We start from the raw sequence: 22,323 nt of genomic DNA on the forward strand, positions 1-22,323 counted from the left end.
CTGTGCTGGGACAAGTGAACAAACTGGCCCTATTTTGGCATCTCCAAGTGACCTTCTTTGAAAACCCAAGCAGTGCCCTGTGCAGCTCCAGCCCAGTGTTAGTTTTCCACCCCAGTGTTTGTTTTCCACCCCTTTGGACCAGTCAGTGTTAGGTTTGAATCCAGATATTTTCCTTGAGCATCTTTGAGAAGACATCCAAAACAAAGAGGAAGCTCTGTTCACAGACAGAATGCAGCACATCTTGTGGTTAAGGAAGAGGCAGCTCCTGCAGGGAAAAAGGTCCCTTATCTCATTTGAAACCCTGCAGAATGTGGTTGACATGTCTGGAGGACAGCTGGGAATTGAAGCACTCTGGTGAGCTCAGGCTAGCGATGCAAAGGAGGGGCTGAACAGGGGTCAGAGCCCAGCACTGCCCCAAAAACGTTCTGAGGATAGGGTTGGGGTTTGGTTTTTCTGGTTTTGTCTGTTTGTTTCTTTCTTTCTCAAGGCTTTCAGAAATGCTGGGAGCGTCCGTGCCCTGTGGAAGGGAGAGGGGCTCTCCCTGCAGAGGCTGGCTCTGCATGGCTGCCGGATGCCCGGCGGGGACCAGCCCGGCCTCCGAGGTGGCTGCTCCCTTGCAGAGCTGTCTGGTTTGCATTATGGGTGAAGTTTTCTAGCAAATTACTGCTCCTCTCTGCTCCATTTCCATCAAAGAATGGGCAGAGGCCTCCCAGCAGTCTGTGGACAGATTTTTTTTTTTAATAGAGCACAGATATGTGGGGTTTTTTGTTGTCTTGCTATCACACACTTGGCTCTTATCAGGCTGCTCTGCATCATTTACCTGACACCTCTATTGAGGGATTTATTCCTGGCAGCCTGGGCTGTGGGACATGGTTCCCTCTGAAGATATATTTCAGAGCCTTTGAGGTTTTGGTGATGCTGAGCCCCACCAGATTCTGTAGATGATGCTTATGGTGTACTCAGGTGGCCTTTTTGGAAAGAAACGTGGGAGAGGGGTGGGAGTTGCTGCAGCTGGGGGTCTCTGTGGGTGAGGGGGACTCAGCTCATCCCACTGCCCGGAGCAGCCCCATCTTTTGGGATCTCCCACAAGACTGGGATTGGATGTTGCATGCAGGGAGATTAGGTTTAGGGGAACCCTTAAATGCCCTTCCTCATAAAAAGAAATGGAATTTTCTAGCTGAACAAAGAGGTCCTGGCTCTGAGGCCATGCAGGATGCAGCCTTGGCCTGCATGTGTAAATTGTTTCCAAATGAAAACAATTAGTCTTGCAAGCATTAAAGAATAATCATGTCTCATCAACGTTGCTGTTTAGTGCTTGTAAGAAAATTGTAGAAGCTGTTTGGTTTGGGGTTTTTTTTTAAATGATGCAAAAACTATCATCTAGTAATGGAAAAGTGGGTTTCCAGTTTGCATGTAGTCGTGGAGCAAAGGGGAATTTGTGTTGGACAATACTGAAATAGTTTTTTTCAAACAAAGAAACAGAAAATTGTTAGCAAAGGTTTGTTGATAATCATGTTCATGCTTAAAAAATATTATTTATTTTGAAGTGCAGGGCTGTTCCAGTGTGCAGCAACCCCATCCCATTGCACTGAGGCCCTCCATACTATATATAAAGTTAAACATGAAACTATTGGGATATAAATGATCTTAATGCTTAAACATGACAGCTCCTGGTAGGAATATTTCCATTGTTATGTCATGCTGCAGAGTGATATGATTTTGGGGTCTCACACCAGAGACCCAGAAGTCAGGGCTGATGAAGGAGGAACCTCCTGCCCAGGGCTCCTCCAGGCTCACAAAAGTGAGGGGTGTGTGCTTGGGGTAATTCCTTGTATGACCGATTTCATACTCTTCACAAGTTTTTTAATGTAGTAATAAATTTATCTAGCATCATAAATAATAATGATAAAAAATAAACAACAATATAGAATAAATTAGATCATGTATTTAAATGCATTTCAAAGGACGAATGATTAGCGCAGCAGAGGTGGTATTGGATGGAGTAGAAACTCGTGATTTTGTAAGGGTTTCTGATCCTTCTGAACTGAGGACTTCAGGGAGGGAGGATGAGGTGACATCCCAGAGCAAGCCTCTTGGACTCTGTTTATTCACAGTTAATGCCAGTGATTGTCAGCTGCTATTTAGGGGACTCACAGTTCATTTTTTGTTTCCCAGTCCCTTTTCTCCCTTTTCCCTTCAGCTGGGAAGCTGGGAGCAGCCACAGCAACCTGGCTGCCTTCCTCCACTTTCCTTGTGACGGGTCTGGCAGGGCACGCTTGGGCACAGCTTTTGCCAAGGCTTTCTTCTCACACAGAAATGTGCTGAGGAACCGCGTGGCCAGCAGACACTGTCCCGCCTGTGAGGATTTACAGCGTGGCCTATAGGAAGGGATGGTCCCTGTTCCCTGGCTGTGCTGCAGATGACCCAGGGCCCTTTGCAGGGGTAGTAAAATACTGTCATGCTCTTTTATTCATTCCTTAAAATATAAGATTCTACCCTTTTTTGAAACCACAGGGATGGAAAGGCAGCCTTTTGAATTTGTCAAAATTTGACTGCAGGGTTCCTTCCGACCCCTGTGCTAATTTTTAGCAGAGCAGGAAACATTAAAAATAACCATGAGAGAAGATTTCCCAACTCAGAAGGATTGTCCTCTTAATAATCTCTGGCTTTGTTTTCCCTAGATATTTTCCCCCCTTAAAATTCCTGTAATGCTGCTAGAGCAAGTCCATCCCTGCCAGCAGCAGTGAGGGCACTGGCAGGGGACAGCAGAGGGCCAGGTAGCCAGGCTGGCACCTTGGCTTGCTCTGAGCCAGAGGTGAGTGATGTACATGGGAAATGCTTGTTATTTATTGGAAGAGCTTTTGGAACCAGAGCTTGCAAGCTCCACATCTTCCCTTTTTGGTGAGCTCAAAACTGTTCTCAAGCCTTCAGCTGGTCTCAGCAATGGGTGAATCTCATTTTTGCAAGGAGAGGTGGCATTTTGGTGCTGTATCTCAAGACTTCTGAGTTTTCTACTGAAACAAAATGAAAAATATATCAGAATTTGTTTTAAAATGCATCTGAATGTAGCCCCTTACTCTGAAGTTGAAATGTTGTGTGGCAAAACCAAGGCATGCATCAAGACTACATGATACAGTAACAAGCTCTGCTCAAGCTTCGACATCTTATCTGACCCATGTCTGCATTCTCAGCATCAAGGTACAACTATATATCATGAAGTAATATGTCATCGATGTATACCATAAAATATATTACATTTTATAAATAATGTCCTCACCTGGATGATGACAAAGGGGGATGCACCACTGGATCACCATGGATCGTTATTCCTGCAGGAACACCTGTGCCTGTGTTGCTCTTTGTGAGGGGTGAAACCAAGGCATGTAATTGCAATTATCACTCACCTCTGCTCCGTGGCACCAGCTCTCCCCATTAACCCAGCTCCTCCTGTCCCAGCAACCTGAGGGCTCCAGACAGATGTTGCAGATGTATTTTCTTTACAAAACTGAAGCAACAATTTTTCTTTTCAAGTGGGGAGGGTGTCCCACGGAGCTGGTTTGGTCAGGCACTGAACGCAGCTGGTCCTCACTGGTGTGTGGTCAGAAAATGAGCTGTGAGTTGGTTACCAGCCAGGAGGGGGCTCTGGGGTTGTCTGGGACCCCAACAGGGTTGTCTTCCTTCAAGTACCCTTGATTGACGGATTTTGTCCCACTTAGCCAGTGCAGTGACTGTTTTGGTCAGAACTGTGTTTTGGGGGAAATTGATTAAATTTTCCTTCTACCTTGTCTTAAAGCATTGTGTTGGTCCTAGGCAGAAAGTTCATCCCCTCTTGATGTAGTGAGTAAAGAATTATGTGAAGTGTGATCGCTCTGTGTGTGATTTAGAGCAAAGGTCTGTGATCAAGACTGGGTGAAGGCATGAGTGAAATTTCTCCCTGGACAAAAAGCACAGCCTAAAGCCACTGCAATGCTTTCTATTGCTTGGGATGTCCAAAGAGAAAAATCTCCTTTTTCATACACTTTTCCTGGTTATTTAAGTGGAAGTGATTTTTGTCCCCTCAAAATGAAATCTCTATAGATATTAGTTTTAAGTGAGGGAATAGAGGGTTACTTGTTGTTTTCCTGTTCCTTGTTTATCAAATAAATTAGAGATTGCTTCATCTTTAATTAAAATTACATGGAGGAGAATTCAAATAAAAGACAATAACACTCTCAGCACATGGGCACTCCTGAGATTTGCAGGCAGTCAAGTCAGGCAGCCCAGATTTCACATGTTCTCTCTGCTCTACCTGTGAAATCCCCTGGCTGCTCTTGGGAACCCTGCCTTGCTCACACAGACATTTGGCTGGGCAGGTAGAGCAGAGTCAATTAAATCTCCAGCCCAGACTAACAAGACACTTAAAGGTCTGTGTTAAGTCTTGTCCATTCAGTGCTGTGGCTGGCCAAGAGCCCCTTTGGAACCCTGATGGATATTGTTTCTCTCAAGCATTAAGTGCTTTCCCCCAAACATCTTCTGAATAGGCCATTGTTTTTGCTTCTGGATGTCTCTTTGTGGACTGATACAAGAATAGCTAAAAGCTGAAGAACTGGCATTTTATATTGAAAAAAATAATAATTCTGGGACTTCTACTCCTCTGAGAAGTTGAATGTGCTGCCAGTTCTCTGCTGAGATCCCATGTCTGATCCTCTGGAAGTCAGGGAGTTGCATCAGGAGCTTCAGATCAATCACCTCAAACAATCATAGTTCCAGGAAAGAAGCTGCATGAACCTGATGCCATTCCCAGGTTTTAGAATCTAAGTAATTGAGGTGAGATGAAGTATGGACGAGATGTTGGGGTAGTTTTGTTGTGACCTGCAAGCCTTTGCATTAACAGATAAAACTGCTTTATTTATATTTTCCATTACCACTGTGTAGCTCTCATGCACTGATAGTTCCTTATGAGAAAAAATCCACATAATGTGAGGAATATAACCAATGTTTGACCACTTCAGAAATCTCACGTGTGTAAAGAAATCCCCATTTATTTTCACATGAACTTCTCTTGTACAGGTACCCTATCCCTTGTAACTCAGGTACTGATGACCTGCCCAGGTCATCTGGATTTACCTCTTTTTCCTAACAGAGCTGTGTTCCCTGGAGTTTCATATTCCAGGCTCCATCAGCATAGCCATTGCAGACTGATTTATTCCTTATCAGTGGCCATTTATTCCTTATCAATGGCTGTGAGCTGGAACGATGCTCTTTCAATGCAGCCATTGGCCTCCTCTTACCCACCTTTGTCTCTTTGCTCAGTTTCCCCACCACAGATATAAGATAAACTACAAATACTCACCCTAATCAGTTCCCTAAGAAATACAGAGAACTTGGTGCTTTAGCACTGTACCACAGTCCAAACTCCATTTGCTTTGTTAGATCCTCATGGTTCCCAGGGCTGTAACGTGGGAGATGTTTCATCCCAGCATGTTGGGAGGAGAATGTGCATATTCCACACGTGTGGCTGTGCAGGGCAGGTGCAGGAGGGAGCGGGAGCTGATCCCAAGGTGCAGCTTTGCAGGTGGAGCCCTTGCATTTGCCACAGGCAGTGGATTTACAGTAACTCGTGTGTGTCTCTTGTCCCCAGAAGTGCCAGCTGATGACAGGGGCTGCTTTGGCCTTAGAGCACCTATGCTTCCTCCCTCCACACATCCCTTATCCAAAGCAATGTTTCCTTTGGCCCCACACATTCAGTGGTTTGGTGTTAATTAATGGCTTAAGTGCCAGAAATGCTGGGGAATTAAACATTTTCCATATTCATGCAGCAGCCCTAGAAACAGGAGACCTAAGGAAGAGCTGGGATAACCGAATGCTTTAGCAAAAATAAATGGTTCAGATCCAAGGTCGATGTGAATCACTCTTGGATCTGCTCAGTTTAACCAAATCAGGCATGTTTTACTGCTGCTGTTTTTGACTTTCAAAACCTCAGGGAGTCCCAGGCGAAGTGCCAGAGCAGTGTCACCTTATCCCTGTCACTAATCCTGTCGCTTCCTTTCATGCTCCTTCACACTGCAAATTGTTTGATGCCTCTTACTGTACCTCTGTGAAACCTTCCTGCTGGATTGCATGGATGGAGGATTAGGTAAATCATAGAATCATAGCCAAAGATTGTACTGTACGTAAGTAGAGTTTCTTTCAGAGTATGCCTGATATTGCTGTCTGTAAATTAATTTTTTTCCCTTTTTTTTTTTTTAATAATACTCTCTTTTCCTTCCTTCTTCAGGGGCCTCTTGGCTTGGATGGCAAACCAGTAAGTAGCACTAAGTGCCAAATATAACATGTCTTTGTTCATGCTGTTCCACAATAAATAGGCAGTATCTCAGCTATTGCTCATTTATTGCTACATATATAACTGTTTAGAAGGGACAATTGTACTTGGGAAAAATACTCCATGCAAGTTTGAATTCTGAGCCAGGGCTGGCCAGCACAGTTGGAAGTGAACTTTTCTTTACCTGTCAGCTCATCTCAGCTGCCTCTTCCCCTCCTGGGCCAGCTTGGCGAGCACAGACTGCAGATGAGCATCAGGCCAAATTTGGGGAATAAACTCCAGTAGCACATTCAAAGAGCAATGTCAGTGATCTTGGTTGTGTGCTCCTGGCGCTACAGAGTGATACCATAAAAATAATTGATCCCAAAGTGGGTTCCATTTTCCTCCAAAGGACCTGAGCTGGGAACTGCTTGAGGGTGCCCAGTGTCCACTTTTTGGAGCAGACTGGATTAATTTATGAGCTGTTTTCTTGACTTCATTTTTGCTTGGAAGCCCTTTGGATATTCAGGTGCTTCATTATTTTCTTACTTATTTTACAGAAACACAGGCTTTTTTATTTTTATGCTAATTGAACCCTAGCCAGCTCTGATTCTTTCCACTGAATGGCTCCTACAGAAGGTCATAGCTCCATATTTTTTCTCCAAATCCCATTCTCTTCCACCACCTTCACTAGAGGGCCCCATATGAAATCTTTTTAAATTCTGGTCTTAAACGAAGTGGAGTTTCAAACTGGGTAAAAGTCATTCAGTCTTTGCAATTGAAAAGCTGTTCCAGACACTTATTTCTATCCAGTTAGGGAGTGTGTTGTTATAGCTGTACACTGTTGTGGTTGGTTTTTATCCTAACCCCAAGAATAAGATATGTGAATAAAATCTAGAAATAAGGCATTAGACAAGAAAAGAAGGAAGGGCCAGCTCACAGCCTGATGCTCAGGGCTTGGCTTTCATTAGCAAAACCTCATGCTGGCAGTGCAGTCAGACCCCAGAGCGCAGCCCTGCACCCCCGGGCTGGGGTGCCACTGCTGGGCAGGAGTGAGACCCCGAGTGAGAGGCAGGGGAAATCTTAATGACAAAGCAAACTTATCACACAGCCAGACTCAAAGCAGACTGTTCATGATCTCTTTCATGACAGTAAGGGGCCAGCAGCCTTGCTCAGAGAAAAACAGCGGGAGGGAAGCTGCATGGGAATGCAGATGCTGCTGCCACTGGCCTCTCTGCTGACCTTCCCCCACTGCATCCCACTGGGTCCCACTTCAGCACACACTGTGAACTGGTACCAAGATTTGGTACTTTTCTGTGCTGGAAGGCACATGCAGAGCAGACACATCAAAGTGTTGCTCTCGGGTTCTCTCTGGGGCTGCAGTGTCTCTGCCTGCCTGTCCTACAGTCAGCTGCTTGGAGGGAAGATGAATGATGCCTTCAGCAAATAGGCCAGAGAAAGCAGCCTGTCCTCCTTGTTTATTTCAAACAGATGTATAATTGTTGTAATGATATGCTGAGCATGTGTTTTTTCTAGAAGTGATTTAATACCCCAAGATATCTATTGCATCTATTTAGAGTCATGTGTTGGAGAGCTGCTGTCACACTGCCTGCCCTGCTCTGGTCCTTCTCCCTACTCTGTCCTGGCAGGAGCAGGCAGGACCTTGTGGGTGCTTTTTGGTAGAGTGTTGCTCATGTCAAGCACTGCACAACTTAAAATAGTAGTATGTATTCCTTAAAATAATGGAGAATGTGGCTCAGGTTTGTGAATTGATGAATGCAATTTCCTTGGTTTTGTCATGTGCATTGGTGATTCTACAGCGCCTTAACTTGGATTCTTCTTATATGTTTCCAGGGACCTCCAGGACCAAAAGGGGAAAAGGTAAAGGCTGCATTAACAGATGGATTTTGGGGAAGCAGTTGTATATCCTCCAGTAGCTGTAATTCCTTCAAGTTCGGGTTGTCCCAATAGCCCAGCTGGGTTTTGTTGGGATGTGGAGCTGTAAAAATGGGTTCTCACATTGCTCTTGGAAAAGCCCCAGGAAGGGGAGGACAGGAAGAATTTGCAAAAAATTAGGGGGAACAACTATGGTGTTAAAGCTCACCCGTGCTGTAGGGTTCTGGTAAGCCCCTAAGAGTCATGAGAGTGGCGTAAAACTCTCCTCATTCCTCCAAGAGATCTGGGCTCCATCGCTCTGTGTTTGCATGACACCCATGAAATCAGAGCAGCCAAAGAAGGTCATTACTGAAAGTGAAGTTAATTTTCACATGTGAAGGACATAAGCAGTTGCTAGGGGAGCCTTAGAGTTGGAAACAAACTGCTATTTCTGATTTATTATCTGTTTCATTGCCTGCCAGGGCAGAGTCTTTCCCTATTGTGTTGTCTCCAACCCTTCTCCTCCCTCATTTTAAATACATTAAGCAATAGGACTCTTGCCACTTCCCTTGTGTGCTGTACCCGTGTTCAGTCCTTCAGGGTTGATATTTGAACTCTGACCCTTTGCTGTTTTTCCTGATTTGCAGGGGGAAGCAGGAGACATCGGCCCAAGGGTAGGTAGTGACACAGCATGTTAATTTATTCTAAAATTTGGTCGGGTTTAGTCACTGCACAAAACAAAGCTTTGTGCAACCTTGCTGCAAACAGTATGGTAACAGTTGTGGAAATGTTTAATTTTGCCTTTGGAGCTCTTTGTGGTGGTGGTTTTCCTAACTTTGGCCATGAGGAAAAAAAAGTCGAAGATCTTTGGGTACCTCATGAAGGGTTTTGCTTCTACTGAACTTTCTCCTCCCTGGCTTCCTCTTCCAGTGTCAGAGACAGACTCCATGTTTCTCCTGAAGTTTCTCTTGAGGCTGTGCTCCTTTTTTGTTGGCATTAGAGCACTAGTACGTGGGGGTAGGACCTGGTGTCCCAAGGGAGAGGTCCAGCACAGAGTTGTGCAGGATGGAACATTCCTCCTCCCTTGCTGAGCTCCCCACCTGGGAGCAGGATGACATCCAGGTGATATCCAGGCTGCCTTTGAAAATAAAGGGTTTCAAGTAACTGTATGATGAGGGAAAACTCTTTTGGCTATAGCACACAGAAATCAATGGAATTTTGTGGAAATGGCTCTCATGGAGCTGCATGAAGTTGGGATTTACTGAAGTAAATCAGGACAGGTCTCCACAGGACAGAATGGGGATGTGGCCCATGTTGGGGATGAGATGGGAGGTTTCACCACGAGGTGTGGGCTCTGTTGCAGAGGAATTTCTGAGGTGTGGCTGTCTGTGGGTTATGGGCACCTGCTGGAAACACCATTGTGTGCATGTGTTGGAATCCTGGCGTACAGGTGACCGTGCAGAGGCTGGGTTTGGAGCTGGCACCCAAGAGCTGGCTGACCTGGGTTAGATGTCGTTGCTGGAAACATAACCAGGACCTCAGTGGTTAATGTTGAGTAGAGATGCCTCAGAGATTTTTTTTTTTCCTTCCTTCCCTGGAGGTTGTAAACTCACTTTATGAAGTTAGTGTCATATTCTGAAGCAGCTCCCAATTGCCTTGGGTGTGTTTGGAAATGTCACCCTGGGGCTCAGAGGGGCCCTAAAATGTCTCACATAGATTTACAGCCCGTGTGGCGAAGGAGGGGCTCAGCATAAGGTCTCACTTTGTCTAAGTGCACACCCACGTACTCAGAAGAGGCTTTAAGAGGTGATTCAGCAGCACAGGGACGTGAGTTTTCACTCCTTGGCCAGGGCTGTGGGTGACTTTGGGGCTGGCAACTCGAGAGATGCCAGGAGGTGCTGCTCAGGCTCCAAAGGTTCTGTGCTGCCACGTGCTGTGGAATTCACCTCCTGCTGCAGGAGATGCTCTGGGACAGGCTCTGTCTGGACTTGCAGGGCAGGTACCAGCTCTCAAGGTAACACTTGTCCTTTGTTTTCATCTACCAAGAAAAATGTGCTGCGTTTTGGGGTGGGGTTTTTTGTCCTGATTTGCATTTGTCCAGATTTTGCTTCAGTTTTTGATTTAATTATGACTTTTTGCACAACAGTGAGAAAAAGGCTCAAAAACAATTTGGGAGAAAAGAGAGAGAAAAAAGCCTGGCAGAACCATGCACAAGTAGACCTAAAAACAGGTGCCTGACTTTGAAAATAGCTCCCTTTATGTCTCCAGACACTCAGGGTTGTGAATAGAAGGCAAAACTTCTTAATACCATCTGGTCCAGATTACTTTTTATTTCTGAATTTAATCTGTTTTATTCCTCAAGTTTCAGTGGTGGCTTTGTTTAGCTGATTTTGAAAGATGTGTCAATGCAACTCGCTGCATCAATGGGAAGATAAATAATTAGGACTGTATCCAGTGCCCTCTTCCTTATAAATGGTCATGTCCAAGGGCGGTGGAATGGGGATAGAGTGTCAGTGAACACTAAAACACTGTCATTAGGAATGATGGATTCAAAGAGAATAATCCTTGGGATGGCTTTGGAGGGACTGTCTGTAGTGGGAGTGAGGTGATGGCAATTAGGGATTAGCTACTGAATATATTCATGTCTGCACTGCTTCTCTTTCTGTAATAAGCACCTGCCACTAGCGTGGACAAAAATAGAGATTATTACATGTGGGAGTGTGCCTGATGGCAGATGTTGGAGGGTGATTTTGGGAAGCTGAGGAAGGAGATCACCTTGGGTTGTCTTAATCACTGAATGCTCATTGTTGTAAGCAGCATGAGGGAGGGAGGATGCTCTGCAGCCTCACCTGCTCAGGGTGGGGAACAAATGTGCCCAAATGTACTGACAGAATGCATGGAAGTGTATTTACAGGGAGAAATCAATAACAGATCCCCTCTGCTCTTGGGAGAATAGAGGGAGTTGAAGCAGGATGCTGCCAAGGCTGGGACAGCTGTGCCCTGATATTTGTGCCTGTGCTTCTCTCTCACAATCAAATACGTTGCTGCACCCCTGGAAAGGACTGGTTTTATAAGCCTGACTTGTTCCCTGAGCCAGCACTGGGCCGACTGCTCTGGATTTATGAACTTAGCTGGGTGATCTTGTTTGTACTGACAGATGAGATGTTCAGACAAATGATGGGGTTGAGGAATCTCTGCACATCTGGGCCGGCGGATGCACAGCACCTGTGGCAGCAGCACCAGGTTTGCTCTCCAGAGGGAGAAAATGAGCCCCAGCTGGTGAGAGAAATGCTCTGTCTGCAGTGGCCCACATGGCACGTGCCTGCCCATGGCCAGTGCTGATGGAGATGGCTCCAGCATCTCCTGTATCCGGAGCTGCCGGGGGCAAAATGCTGGCATGGCTGAACAAACTCTGCAGCCACAGTGCAGACATAAAAGGAGCTTTTTCTCCCTTATTTTCTGCAAAATTTTAAGTGCTTGACAAGCTCACACTGCTGATAAAAACTCAGCACAGGAAGCATCCTGCAGGGCTCTCTGTGCCAGTCAACAGACGCCTATGGATACTTTTATTATTTGCTTATTTTGGAGTGCTATGTTGAAATGGCTACATCGAGAACTCTAAAGCTGAAAATTACCAGTGTTCAAGGTTTCTGCGCTCCAGTATTCCATTGCTACACGGGGTCAGATCCAATGGCCTGTTAGCCCAGTGCCTTGCAACCAGAAGCTTTGGGAAGAGTGGAGCAGGAACATGTAACCATCACACTTAACCCCTCTCCTGCAGCCTGGCTCTCTATGGCCTGAATGTTTCTTGAACCAGGGGTGGTGCCTCTCTACTTACTATCCCTCAGGGCTGCTCACCTTTCATGAGCCCATCTGTAACAGGGGCTGTTTAAAATGAAATGTGTGATGGCTGGATTTGGTGGGATATGGTGTGTTTGGCCTCAGAGCAAATGCAGATTGTTGTTTTCCATTAAAACAGATAGGCTTGGGACATGCTTATTTGGATGATGCTTACCAGTCTGAGGGACAAGAAAAAAATTTCAGTTCCCGTTTTGCTCTGTGGGCTTTTATAAAAATCCCACTTTATGCTCTTGTGTACTTTATGCACATAATGAGCCCCTGAACTGTGTCCCTTCTGTTTGCCACAAAACCCTTTGCTCTCAGTAGAGTCTTTTTGGTGGTTTCTGTAGTATTTGGAGGACCTGTCCACGTGCAAGTGTTCTGTGTCCCCATTAATTTTGATTTCTCAGTATTTCAGTGCTGTTCTTCCCAAAAATGGCTGCATTTAACTGAGTATTGAGCTTAAAGCCTCTCTCTACATCTTGAAAAAAGTTCTTGGTAGGGGTTGATTAGTTTTTTTCTATCTGACTTTACTTTTCCCTTCTCTTCTTGACACGATGGTGATAAAATATCTGTGCTGGGAGGCTGGGCAGGAGGTAGCCTTGCCAGTGCACTATTCACCCCAAAATTGAGGTTTGAGGTTATCTGTTATTGGTGTGCAAGGTTTAAAAGCTCCTAGGCAATTTGGACAAGAGGTTTGTTCCTTAGAAACCCCCAAAAATCCTCATGGAGGATTTTCTGTGTGTTTGCACAGGGCTTCTTGTGGCTTCACTCCACCCTCTTGATTCTCCTGTGGATGTGGGCAGGGATGGGTGAATGGGGGAAAGGGAGATGCACGTGGTGTCCTGAGAAAGGAAATGTCTTACTGCTTCTCCCTAGATAGATGAGTGGAAAGGCTAAAAGACAATAGCAATGACTACTGACACAGCCTAAATACATTGTTTTTGCATCATATAAATCTGGAAGATTTATTTGCGATTTGCAGGCTGGGAATACATCAGTATTCATTTGAACCTCTGAAAACAAATACAATATTTGGTCTCAGGGAAATGCTGGGATATATCATCCCCTATGGGGTTTACTGTAATAATACTCTTTATTCTGCAGTAGGGGAACCCTTTCCCCAGCTGCTTTGAATGTCCTATTGTGCAGTAAACTAGTGAAAAAATACTTGTTTCCCTCAGTCTGTGTCCTGCTTACAAAGCTCCAGTGTATCTAGAACCTTAAACCCACCAGTGTTGGCTACCTAGGCTATTACTTTCTAATATATCAGCTAATTATTAAAAAAAAAAAGTTATATATTGCTACAGTCTTTCAAACTCACTCTTCTGCTGTGCTTTCATCTTGAACTGCTGCTCTTTCTTCTTCTGCCTCCCACTTACCCTGGATATAGATGGTTTTTCCCCACCTCAATCATGGATTTCTGGCTAATGATCAGCTTGTCTTTAGCCGGCGAGTGCTCAAGGTAGACACCAAATCTGCTGCCACTGGTTTGCTGTGATTGTTTGAGCTGCTTTTGTTTTTCCTTTCTGGCTGACAGTGCACTGTTGCTATTTTAAATTGCCACGACAATGTCTGTATTTAGAGATGCTTGTCGGGAGCATGTTTGACTGAAATCCCATTGGAATTTACGGGGCAGGCATTGTCAAAGTAGTGAGACATAAATCTAATGGGTTTTAACATTTGGTTATTTGTGAGATTTGGGTATCAAGCAGCAAAGTCCTATAAATGTTGATATGAACAGCGTTGGTATTGTAAAATAAAATGCATTCAAACTAGAGTAATCTAAATCCTTGAACTCTAAATGTGACATTGTAATTAGGAAAAATTCGGTGGGAGACTTGACATAATTGGTTGCAGTGTTCAACATTTGCAATTGGGTGTTATAAAAAATGATGCAAGTGATTTAGGAGCCCAGATCTTGGTGAAAGGCCATGGGACTTGTGCTGCTAAGTCACTTAAGGACTTCTGAAAAATCCCATACTTGTCCCTGATTTGAGGGTGGACCACATATTAAACACAGCCCTCTGACTGCCTCGGTGGTGACTCTCCCAGATGTCGCTTAAAGATTTACGAGGCGGCCTTTCCATGAGGCTTTCCCATTGTGCAGCCGCATGGATGGGCCGGGCCACGGCCCCGGGGCTGGGCTGTGGTGGCTGGTGGGGGGCAGGGAGCTGATATCCAGCCTGGAGCCCCACGGGATGCTCCCCTTGGGAATGGCACCCACCAAACCCGCACAGGGACACAGCGCCTTCTCTGCACTCAGAATCCGCAGGGTGTGAGCGGCTCGGGATGTTCACCCGTGACCTTGGCTGCATGTAAAGGATGAGATTAAGCGCTGCCACTTTTTCTGTGTGATTTTCTGGCATGGTGCACTGAGCTATGGCAGTGTGTGCATGCTCCCTGCCAGCATGTTGTGGGCCTGGGGTGCTCTGGGTGCTGTTGGGTTGGTAGATTCCATGCAGACAGTCACTGGGTAAGGGCTTAAGGAGATTAAATCTCATTGGAAGGCATTGAGCACAATCCTGGCTGAGGAATCAGACCCAAATGGCATAAATTGGCCATGAGCTCACTTTCAGCTTTCCCAGCTGGAAGCTGCAGTTAGACTCCTCTAGGACAGCAGAGGCCAGGGTGCTGGTGGCCCAGGGATGCAGTGCATGTGTCATGGACACCCTGAGACCACCCCTTCCAACACTGCTTCGTCTCACCATGTCTGTGTGAACTTCTTCCAGGGTGATCAAGGTCGAGATGGAGCCATGGGCCCCCCTGGTCCGCCAGGACCCCCAGGTGCCCGAGGGCCTCCTGGTGACACAGGAAAGGATGGCCCAAGAGGACCTCCAGGCTCCCCTGTAAGGACGGGAGATGCGCAGCGAGCACATATCAGGCAGTTCCCACCCTGCGAGGGACAGGAGGGCGAAGGGTGTCCCCTTCCCCAGTGCTGCCACCACAACCACTGAGTCCCCAGCCTGAGCCACAGCTGGGCTCCAAAGGCTGCTCCTAGAGCAAAGCCTTGGGGTATGGGGCAAGGGAGCAGGAGGGGACCTTCCATCTCAAGTTTTGGAGTAAAGAGCTGGACCTGGGGTGTGTATTTGCAGGTGCTGGTTGTACCTCACAGAGCCAGGAGATCTCCCAGTCTGTACTCTTTGGATGACCTGTTGCAAATCTGAAGACCACTGGCAATTTATTTAATAAAAAAATAGGCTAAAGCATAATGCAGTGAAACTTTCTAATTATTGCTGAGTATTTTGGAGAATGAGAGGTAATAGTTTCAATGTTGGTCATTTTATTTTTTGCAGGGTTTCAAAGGCGAGCCGGGAGAGGATGGAGTCATGGTCAGTATTGCCCAGAAGTGTCTGTGTGTGTGCCCCTCACCCTCACTGTACATCACCCTTCAGCTCACTGCAGCAAGTGGGTTTGTGTTGTAGCTTATGGAGGACAAAAAACCCCACATGAAATTATGGGTACTCTAAAATGGATGTTCGTCCAGGGCTACCTGGGAGAAAAGAGGCCGGTTTTTGTGTCCCCTTGGCTCTTCTGGAGGGATGTGGTGCTCCTGTATCCTGACTTCTGTCCCTCTGAAGCCACATGGCATTGTAACCAATTTGCTAAGGTCCGAGTTGGATAAAAAGGTGCTTATTATACATAAAATACATGAGCCATGAAAGGCTATTATTTACTGGAGCACAGAGAACAAATGCAGCTGTATTTGTAAGGGAAGATGAGAACTTGACATCTGTGTCATTTCTTTTTCTTGGAATTAAAATACTCTTAGAAATGCTTTAATCCTGTTACACTCAGTTGTCAAACAAGTAAACCAATCACTCTTGTATTCAACAGGGTGCCAGAGGACCTCCAGGACCAAAGGTGGGTAATAATCTGTCTAATTTTAACATGAATTCTTGAAATAATGCTGCATAAGAGGAGTAGGGATGAAAATAAGCATTTTATAGAGGACTTCAACTCATCTGTATATACCAGATATAAAATTTCAAGGCATTGACTGGGGGTGTAAAAGCCTAAATATGTCTCTTCCTCAATATCACATCCACTGCCCGTGCTCAAACCTGGAAATGGGGGTGGAGGTAGCTGCAGGGGGCTGGAATCTGCTGTGCTGTGGGAATGTGCTTTCTTGCATTTCAGGGGGAAAAATATGATCATCACAAGCCAAGTATTTTAATTTTAAAATTAATTTTAAAATCAATTTTACAATTAATTTTGACTATCCACATAATTGGCTTTATTTTCTGTTATGTCCCTAAATTTCTTCCTCTTCTGTTGACATTGCTGTTGAAGGGTGAGCCTGGTGTCCAAGGGAAAAAGGTAAATGGTGATTTTTTTTTTTTTTTTATTTTTTTTCTTTTTAATTATTATTTTTAATGGTTTTTGCTTTGCTTTGCTCTGTGCTTGGCTAGGACAACCATTGCCAGAGACTGGTGTAGAAGCTGTGGTCGTGGCTGTCCACAGCAACCCTTCCCTTGTGTTCCCTCAGTTTCATGTCCATGTGGTCCTGGAGCTGGGCATGGCTGTGCCTGCAGCCTGGCTTTCATTTCCACGAGCCAGCCAGAAGCTGCAGCCACATCTGCCCAATAGACAAAGAATAAAACAGCAAATGCCAAGCAAAGCAGTAGGTCCTGAGCCTTTTTCTCCAGTAATTCAATGAACCAAGATGTGCCTGGAGGATGTTCTCCGACCAGGGGCCCTGGGATGGCCATCACCATGCAGCCCCATGGGAGAAGTCCCCTTGAAGGCCAGGAATGCTGCTGGGTGTGGCATTGAGGACTGCGAGAGATTCACATGTCCAAGCTCCCTATGTTTTCTCCCGGTGGTGCCATTGATTAGCGGATAAATCACTGCCTTTAAGTGAAGTCAAACCACTGACAGGGCCCAGCCTTTCCCTCTTACTGATTTGCCCCAAACCAGGTTTGGCCATGGGTGTTTTTCAGGCCAGAATTTGGCTTAAAAATTTTATAACTGGCTGGTAAAACTGACCTCTTCAGCACCCATTAAGTGGTTTTACTCCAGGAGAACAACAAAGCACAAGCAAAACCAGAAAACCTCTCCTGGCAGAGGGTGTTGGTGACTTGTGATGAAGTCCATGAGAATGGGTGGCAGCTTACAGGAGGTCTTTGGGACCCAAAAGGCCTAAAGGAATTTAATATTTCTGTTGAAAGTAGGACAAGACCTTTGCCAGGGCCTGATGTAACCAAATTCTGGAAGATGCCCATCCACCCTCGCAGGAGCAGGAGAGGCAGAGGCAGGGATGGGTGGGAGCAGGGGGCTACACTGGAACCTGTTGGGCTCCTTGCTGCAGCTCTCCCCTGGTCTTCTGCAAACGTGAGTGGGTTTCAGGTCTGTGCAACACTCAGTGAGGTGAAATGATGTGTTGGAACCTGATAAGTGTGTACAAGCTCTGTGTATTTCACTTTTTATATTTCATTTCATCAGGGTGATGATGGGATCCCTGGGGAACCAGGACTTGTGGGCCCTAAGGTACGTTCCACTCCGTGTCCATCTATTGCATGTGTTGAGCAGCATCTTTTGCTGCCTGGTTTTTGGCTCCATATCACAGTCAGGGCAGGTTGAGAAACATTTCTCCTCTGATGAGGAAAAAGATCAACAAACTGTGAGGGTGGTGAGGCACAGGTTGCCCAGAGAAGCTGTGGCTGTCCCATCCCTGGAAGTGTCCAATGCCAGGTTGGATGGGGTTTGGAGCAACCTGATCCAGTGGAAGTTGTTCCTGCCCATGGCAGGGAGTTGGTACTGGATGATCTTCAAGACCCCTTCCAACACAAAACATTGTGATTTTATGATTCTATGTTGTGGTTTTAGGGCCAGTTTCATGGCTGAACACACCACCCATAGCCAAGCTGCTGAATCTGAAAGCTTCATTTTTATCTCAAAAACTCCCCGTTTGCACCTTGGCAAGGTGATGTGTTTTACAGCTAAAAGCAGAGCTTTGCTCCTTTGTGTATGTAAAATGAAGATAAATCAAGAAAATGATAACTTGAAGAAATCTGTTCTCCATCCTCCCTGTATATCATTTGTCTAAATGGCTTTGTTTTCAGGGAGAAAAAGGAAGCGTGGGTCCCAAGGGAGAGAATGGCACAGATGGCTTCCCAGGACTAAAGGTAAAGAAAAGCTGGATCTCTGGGCACAGCACTGCTGAGGCAGAGGCTTCTAGCTGAGTGTTTTGGGCCTTTGCCTTCTAAAAGGCTCATAAAGTGCCAAAACTGACACAAAATGAGGGATATTAAGAGTATTTTACCTTTTCCTGGTGATTTGATGAAAGCTGGCTTCAAGCAGAGATCAGTATAAGAGTTTGTAAGTCATCTACTTGCACGTTTTCCACTGAATTGCCTTTTTCCTCAGAAAAGGTAGAACTCTGATCACATTTTGATCCCATGTTTTTGATGGTTGTGGCATTGCTTCAGAGCCCCAAACACCTGAGAGCTGTCCTGTCCTCCTGACCTCCAAAACTGCTGAGAGATGCAATTAACCTGGGTTTGTTAAGTGATGGTGAGGAGACCCGGACACCCTCAACTGCTTTATATTTAATAGGATCTGGATGCACTAATATTTTCTATATCAAAGAGCTGTGTTCCCTTATTGGGCAAGAAAATGTGTGTAAGGAATAAAATGGGTTCTGGTGAACCTTAGTAATTTTTTTCTAGAACCAGAGTAGCAGTGCTGGTTGAATTTAGGGTTTTTTTCTATACGTCTTTACCATTTTTTACTTTTTGGAGCACTTTAATTTGGTCAGCAAGGGGAATAACATGGGTATGACAAGTGGGACATCTTTTGAATCCTGAACCGAATTTCAGGTCATTGCTGTAAGAGTACTATGACTTTTTAAACCTTGCCAACTTTCCAAAAAAAAAAAAAAAAATAAAAAAAAAAAAAATTATGAAAAGGAGGGGAGGGGGGAATATAAAAAAGAGGAAGAATGAAAGGATCAACTTGGCACAGAACTTTTCCTTGAACTCACCCTTGAAATTGGTTTAAGCATCTCAGCTGAAGCTTTCCACATGCAAAACTCAGCCTAAAGCAAAGGGAGCCATGTGGAACCAGCACAAGGAGCTGGAGCTCAGCCCCGAGCTGGCCACTCTGCTCCCCCTGCAATGAGACCTTCTCTTACTTCTCTTGTTGTTATACCAACATTGTTTTTTGCAAAACATATTTGCTCTCAGGTCAAATCTATTTTCTGCAAGGAGAAGCAGTCCCTTGTTGGTGTCATACTGTTTCTTAATGTAAAGCATATCCTTATGGGTGGGTACAGTATTTTTAGAATAAATATTTTATATTTTCCTTGGTCTCTTTGGAAAAAAAATGTGATTTTTGATTTTCAGGGTGAACCTGGTGAGAAGGGAGGAATTGGCTCCATTGGACCCCGGGTATGGATGTTCATGATTTCAGTTTGCAGTTGTGTATTTGTCTCAACCATAGCTGTTCCCCACCACATCTTGCTGCTTAGTATGTGAATGAATAGCTTCAGGACCAGTTCAGTGTGAGAAAATAGAGATGGTACATATTTAAACAAATGATTGCACAGGTACTGAATGCTGACATGGGAAATCAGTCAAGTCCAATTTTCTTATCCACATGACCATCCTGTGACCCTCTTTTTTTTCAAGAGGGAAGCTGGGAATAGGGGTAATCAAGTGAGGATTTTTATGCACTTCTCCATTTCACAAATTGATGGCCTTTTGAGGTTTGACAGTTCCAGCTGTCAGACTAAGGACTGGTTAAACCCAGGGTGTTTGTAAGGTGATAATCCCCAAACGCTGCGTGTCAGGTCTTTGCTTTCATACCAGCGTCCTTTCAGTGCTGTAACATTAAATAGGATTCATCCCTGGCTGCAGGGTCCCCCCGGGCTGAAAGGGGAACAAGGAGACACCGTCGTGATCGACTACGACGGCCGAATCCTGGACGCACTCAAGGTAAGCCCTGCACCAAGGCTGAGTCCTGCAGTTCATGGGAAAGGACTGAAACCTGCCAAGCTCTGCCACAGTGACATTGTGACATGTCCATCCTTGTCCTCTGTCTCAGGCTCCTGAGATTTCTGTTTTGGCACAGAGCTGGTTTGGAGGGAGAAAGAGCTGATTGCATCTGGGGGCTGAGGATATTTAGGGTGTAGCAACAAAGACAGTGTTGGAACTTGAGGCTGTGAGCTCAGGCTCATGGGATCCAGCTGTGGGATGTGAGTTAACATTCTGCAGGTAAAAGCAACCTGATACACCTGTGACATGAACACCTGATGCAAAGGGTGTGAGCAGCCACATTACAGCTTAAATGCTGCCAGCAGCAGGGTGTGATTCCCGTGGTATGGTCTGGAGCTGTTCTTGTCACTGCACATCCTCTGCAAGCAGCAGTCGGGATGTGGAATGGCACCCAAGCCTTAACATGCCCAACTGAACAGTGCCCTGACCTTATCATTAGGATGAAATAAGCTGAATAGAATAAATACTTAATTACAGACATATTTGAGAACCATCCTAATTGTTTTATAACAGGCTGCAGGGATACACAAAGTGCTGGTAATTTCCGTTTGCCAGATGTCCGCGTTGCACGCAGCTTTCAGAGTAGAGTTTGTGGAGTGCAGTGGTTGGAGAGGCTCCATCAAACATCTGGAGGCTTCATCTGCTGGACCCAGACCCTGTCCGATGTTCTGCATGCAGAGACTGCTGAGGGGCACCTCACTGAGCCTCACTAACTTTGCTGTTTTCCTGCTTATTCACTGTTTGCAGTGTTTGTGCACTGACCTGTCTCGTGGGCAAGGCTCTGGAAAGGCTTCCAGTGTGACTAAATGTAACAGCATTTGGGTGTGTAGCCATGGAGAAAGGTGCTTGAGGATATGATACTGGTTTGGTTTTCATCTGATTTTCATCAAATTTTGCTGCTTGAAATAATTTGCAAGTTGGAAAATATTTGTTCATCTCAAGGTGGTTTGTGGTCTTTGCATCCAGCAGTGCCCAGGAAAAATTACTTAAGTGTGCAAGGTTTTCCTGTTGTTAGTGCTCACACAACCACCTTTGTTTCCCCTCTTTAGTTGCACCTCCCTGGCTGGCTGACACTGCTTTCAGCAGGATGCTGCTTCCCAGGCTGGTTGGTTGGAGTGGGCAGGATGAAAAAAGAGACCACCAGATCTGGGGTCACACCTCCAGCTAAAGGCATTTTGCCTCTTAATCCATGTCTTTGCAGCTGTAACCTGACCCGCTGCCATTGTGTTCTGTTCTGCATGAACAACCCCGTGGCAGAGGGACCTTGGGTCACTCTGTGTCAGTTGAGCTCATCTCAGTGTTCGAATTCATCTCCACTGAACTCACCCAAGTGTCTCTTGCAGATTCTGACTGACAGCTGCTCCCAGCTCATCCTCACAGCACGAGGACAGCGTGCCATGTTCATGCAAGTCATGATCAAGCCTGTTTTGTTTACTGTGTTTCAGGGTCCACCAGGTCCCCAAGGGCCACCAGGCCCCCAAGGTGCTCCAGGTCCCAAGGTGAGCCTGATCTCTGCCAAGCAACACAGTCATTAGTAGCTCTCCATGAAGAGTCTCCCAATCCAAAATAAGGCAGTTGAAGTGGCCTGCAGAGGAGTTTGAGGCTATGTGTGTGATATTTTGCCCTTTCTCTGGCTGAAAAAAAGGTGTCTTTCACACAAAAGCCAAAATGTTGTTGACCTGTCTCTGGCCTTCAGCCTCTTCCAGAGGATGCTGTCCCAGAAACGAATCCAGTCCCAGTCCCGCACCTGACAGACAAAATCCCAGCCCCTCTGAGACTGCCTCATTGTCTATGGCAGGAGGCAGAAGTGGGAGAAGCAGTCATGAGAGGGGCTAGCAGTCCCATGGCTGTGCTGAGCCACCCTCATTCCCACCCTCCCTGTGTGCTGCTTACTGCTCCAGCACCATATCCCAGGACCTGCTGTCCTCCTGCTTCACAAGCAATAGTCTGTAACCTGCAGCCAGCTGTAGTTTCTTAAAAAGAAGAATGTAATTTGCAGAAAAGTAGCTCTTGAAAGAATGGGATGGGGCAGGATTTCAGTGCATTTTGAGGTCTCTCTGTCAATATTCAGATCAGCTGGTGATGCTAGTGTGTCACTGACACCTCCTTGGTCCTGAGCCTGGCAGAGGCAAACCCATAACCACAACAATTGTGTGTGAATAACCCATTTTCTTGCAAAATGCTCTCCCGAAATGAGTTCTTAATTTAATTTACCATGGGCTCCTCTTTCTTCGTGTCCCTTCAGGGAGAGCTGGGCTTGCCAGGTCCACCTGGAATGGATGGTGAAAAGGTGAGCGGGGCACGGCTGGATTGAGCGAGACCTTGCCAGGA

The 22,323-nt window shown here is 45.8% G+C and overlaps 1 protein-coding gene across 8 annotated transcripts in view; it reads left to right on the top strand.

Annotated features, from left to right (window-relative positions):
• The window catches only part of COL23A1 (collagen type XXIII alpha 1 chain), a 188,619-nt gene that overhangs the window by 148,690 nt on the left and 17,606 nt on the right, over positions 1 to 22,323 (top strand). For 6 of the 8 annotated variants that reach the window (XR_004243198.1, XR_004243199.1, XR_004243200.1 and 3 more), the window contains exons 6-17: positions 6,257 to 6,283; positions 8,135 to 8,161; positions 8,803 to 8,829; positions 15,292 to 15,327; positions 15,833 to 15,859; positions 16,289 to 16,315; positions 17,441 to 17,485; positions 18,061 to 18,123; positions 19,342 to 19,386; positions 19,855 to 19,932; positions 21,438 to 21,491; positions 22,238 to 22,282. Coding sequence is in view for 5 of the 8 variants with exons in the window: in XM_032124947.1 (XP_031980838.1) it covers positions 6,257 to 6,283; positions 8,135 to 8,161; positions 8,803 to 8,829; positions 15,292 to 15,327; positions 15,833 to 15,859; positions 16,289 to 16,315; positions 17,441 to 17,485; positions 18,061 to 18,123; positions 19,342 to 19,386; positions 19,855 to 19,932; positions 21,438 to 21,491; positions 22,238 to 22,282 (501 nt within the window). In the remaining 3 variants the exon portion in view is untranslated. Of the gene's footprint in view, positions 1 to 6,256; positions 6,284 to 8,134; positions 8,162 to 8,802; positions 8,830 to 13,373; positions 13,461 to 14,622; positions 14,845 to 15,291; positions 15,328 to 15,832; positions 15,860 to 16,288; positions 16,316 to 17,440; positions 17,486 to 18,060; positions 18,124 to 19,341; positions 19,387 to 19,854; positions 19,933 to 21,437; positions 21,492 to 22,237; positions 22,283 to 22,323 lie in introns of those variants that run through there. The other 2 variants (XM_032124950.1, XM_032124949.1) reach the window with 2 other exon arrangements.

This window comes from Corvus moneduloides, chromosome 15 (assembly GCF_009650955.1).
Source record: "Corvus moneduloides isolate bCorMon1 chromosome 15, bCorMon1.pri, whole genome shotgun sequence".
Taxonomy (NCBI): Eukaryota; Metazoa; Chordata; class Aves; order Passeriformes; family Corvidae; genus Corvus; species Corvus moneduloides.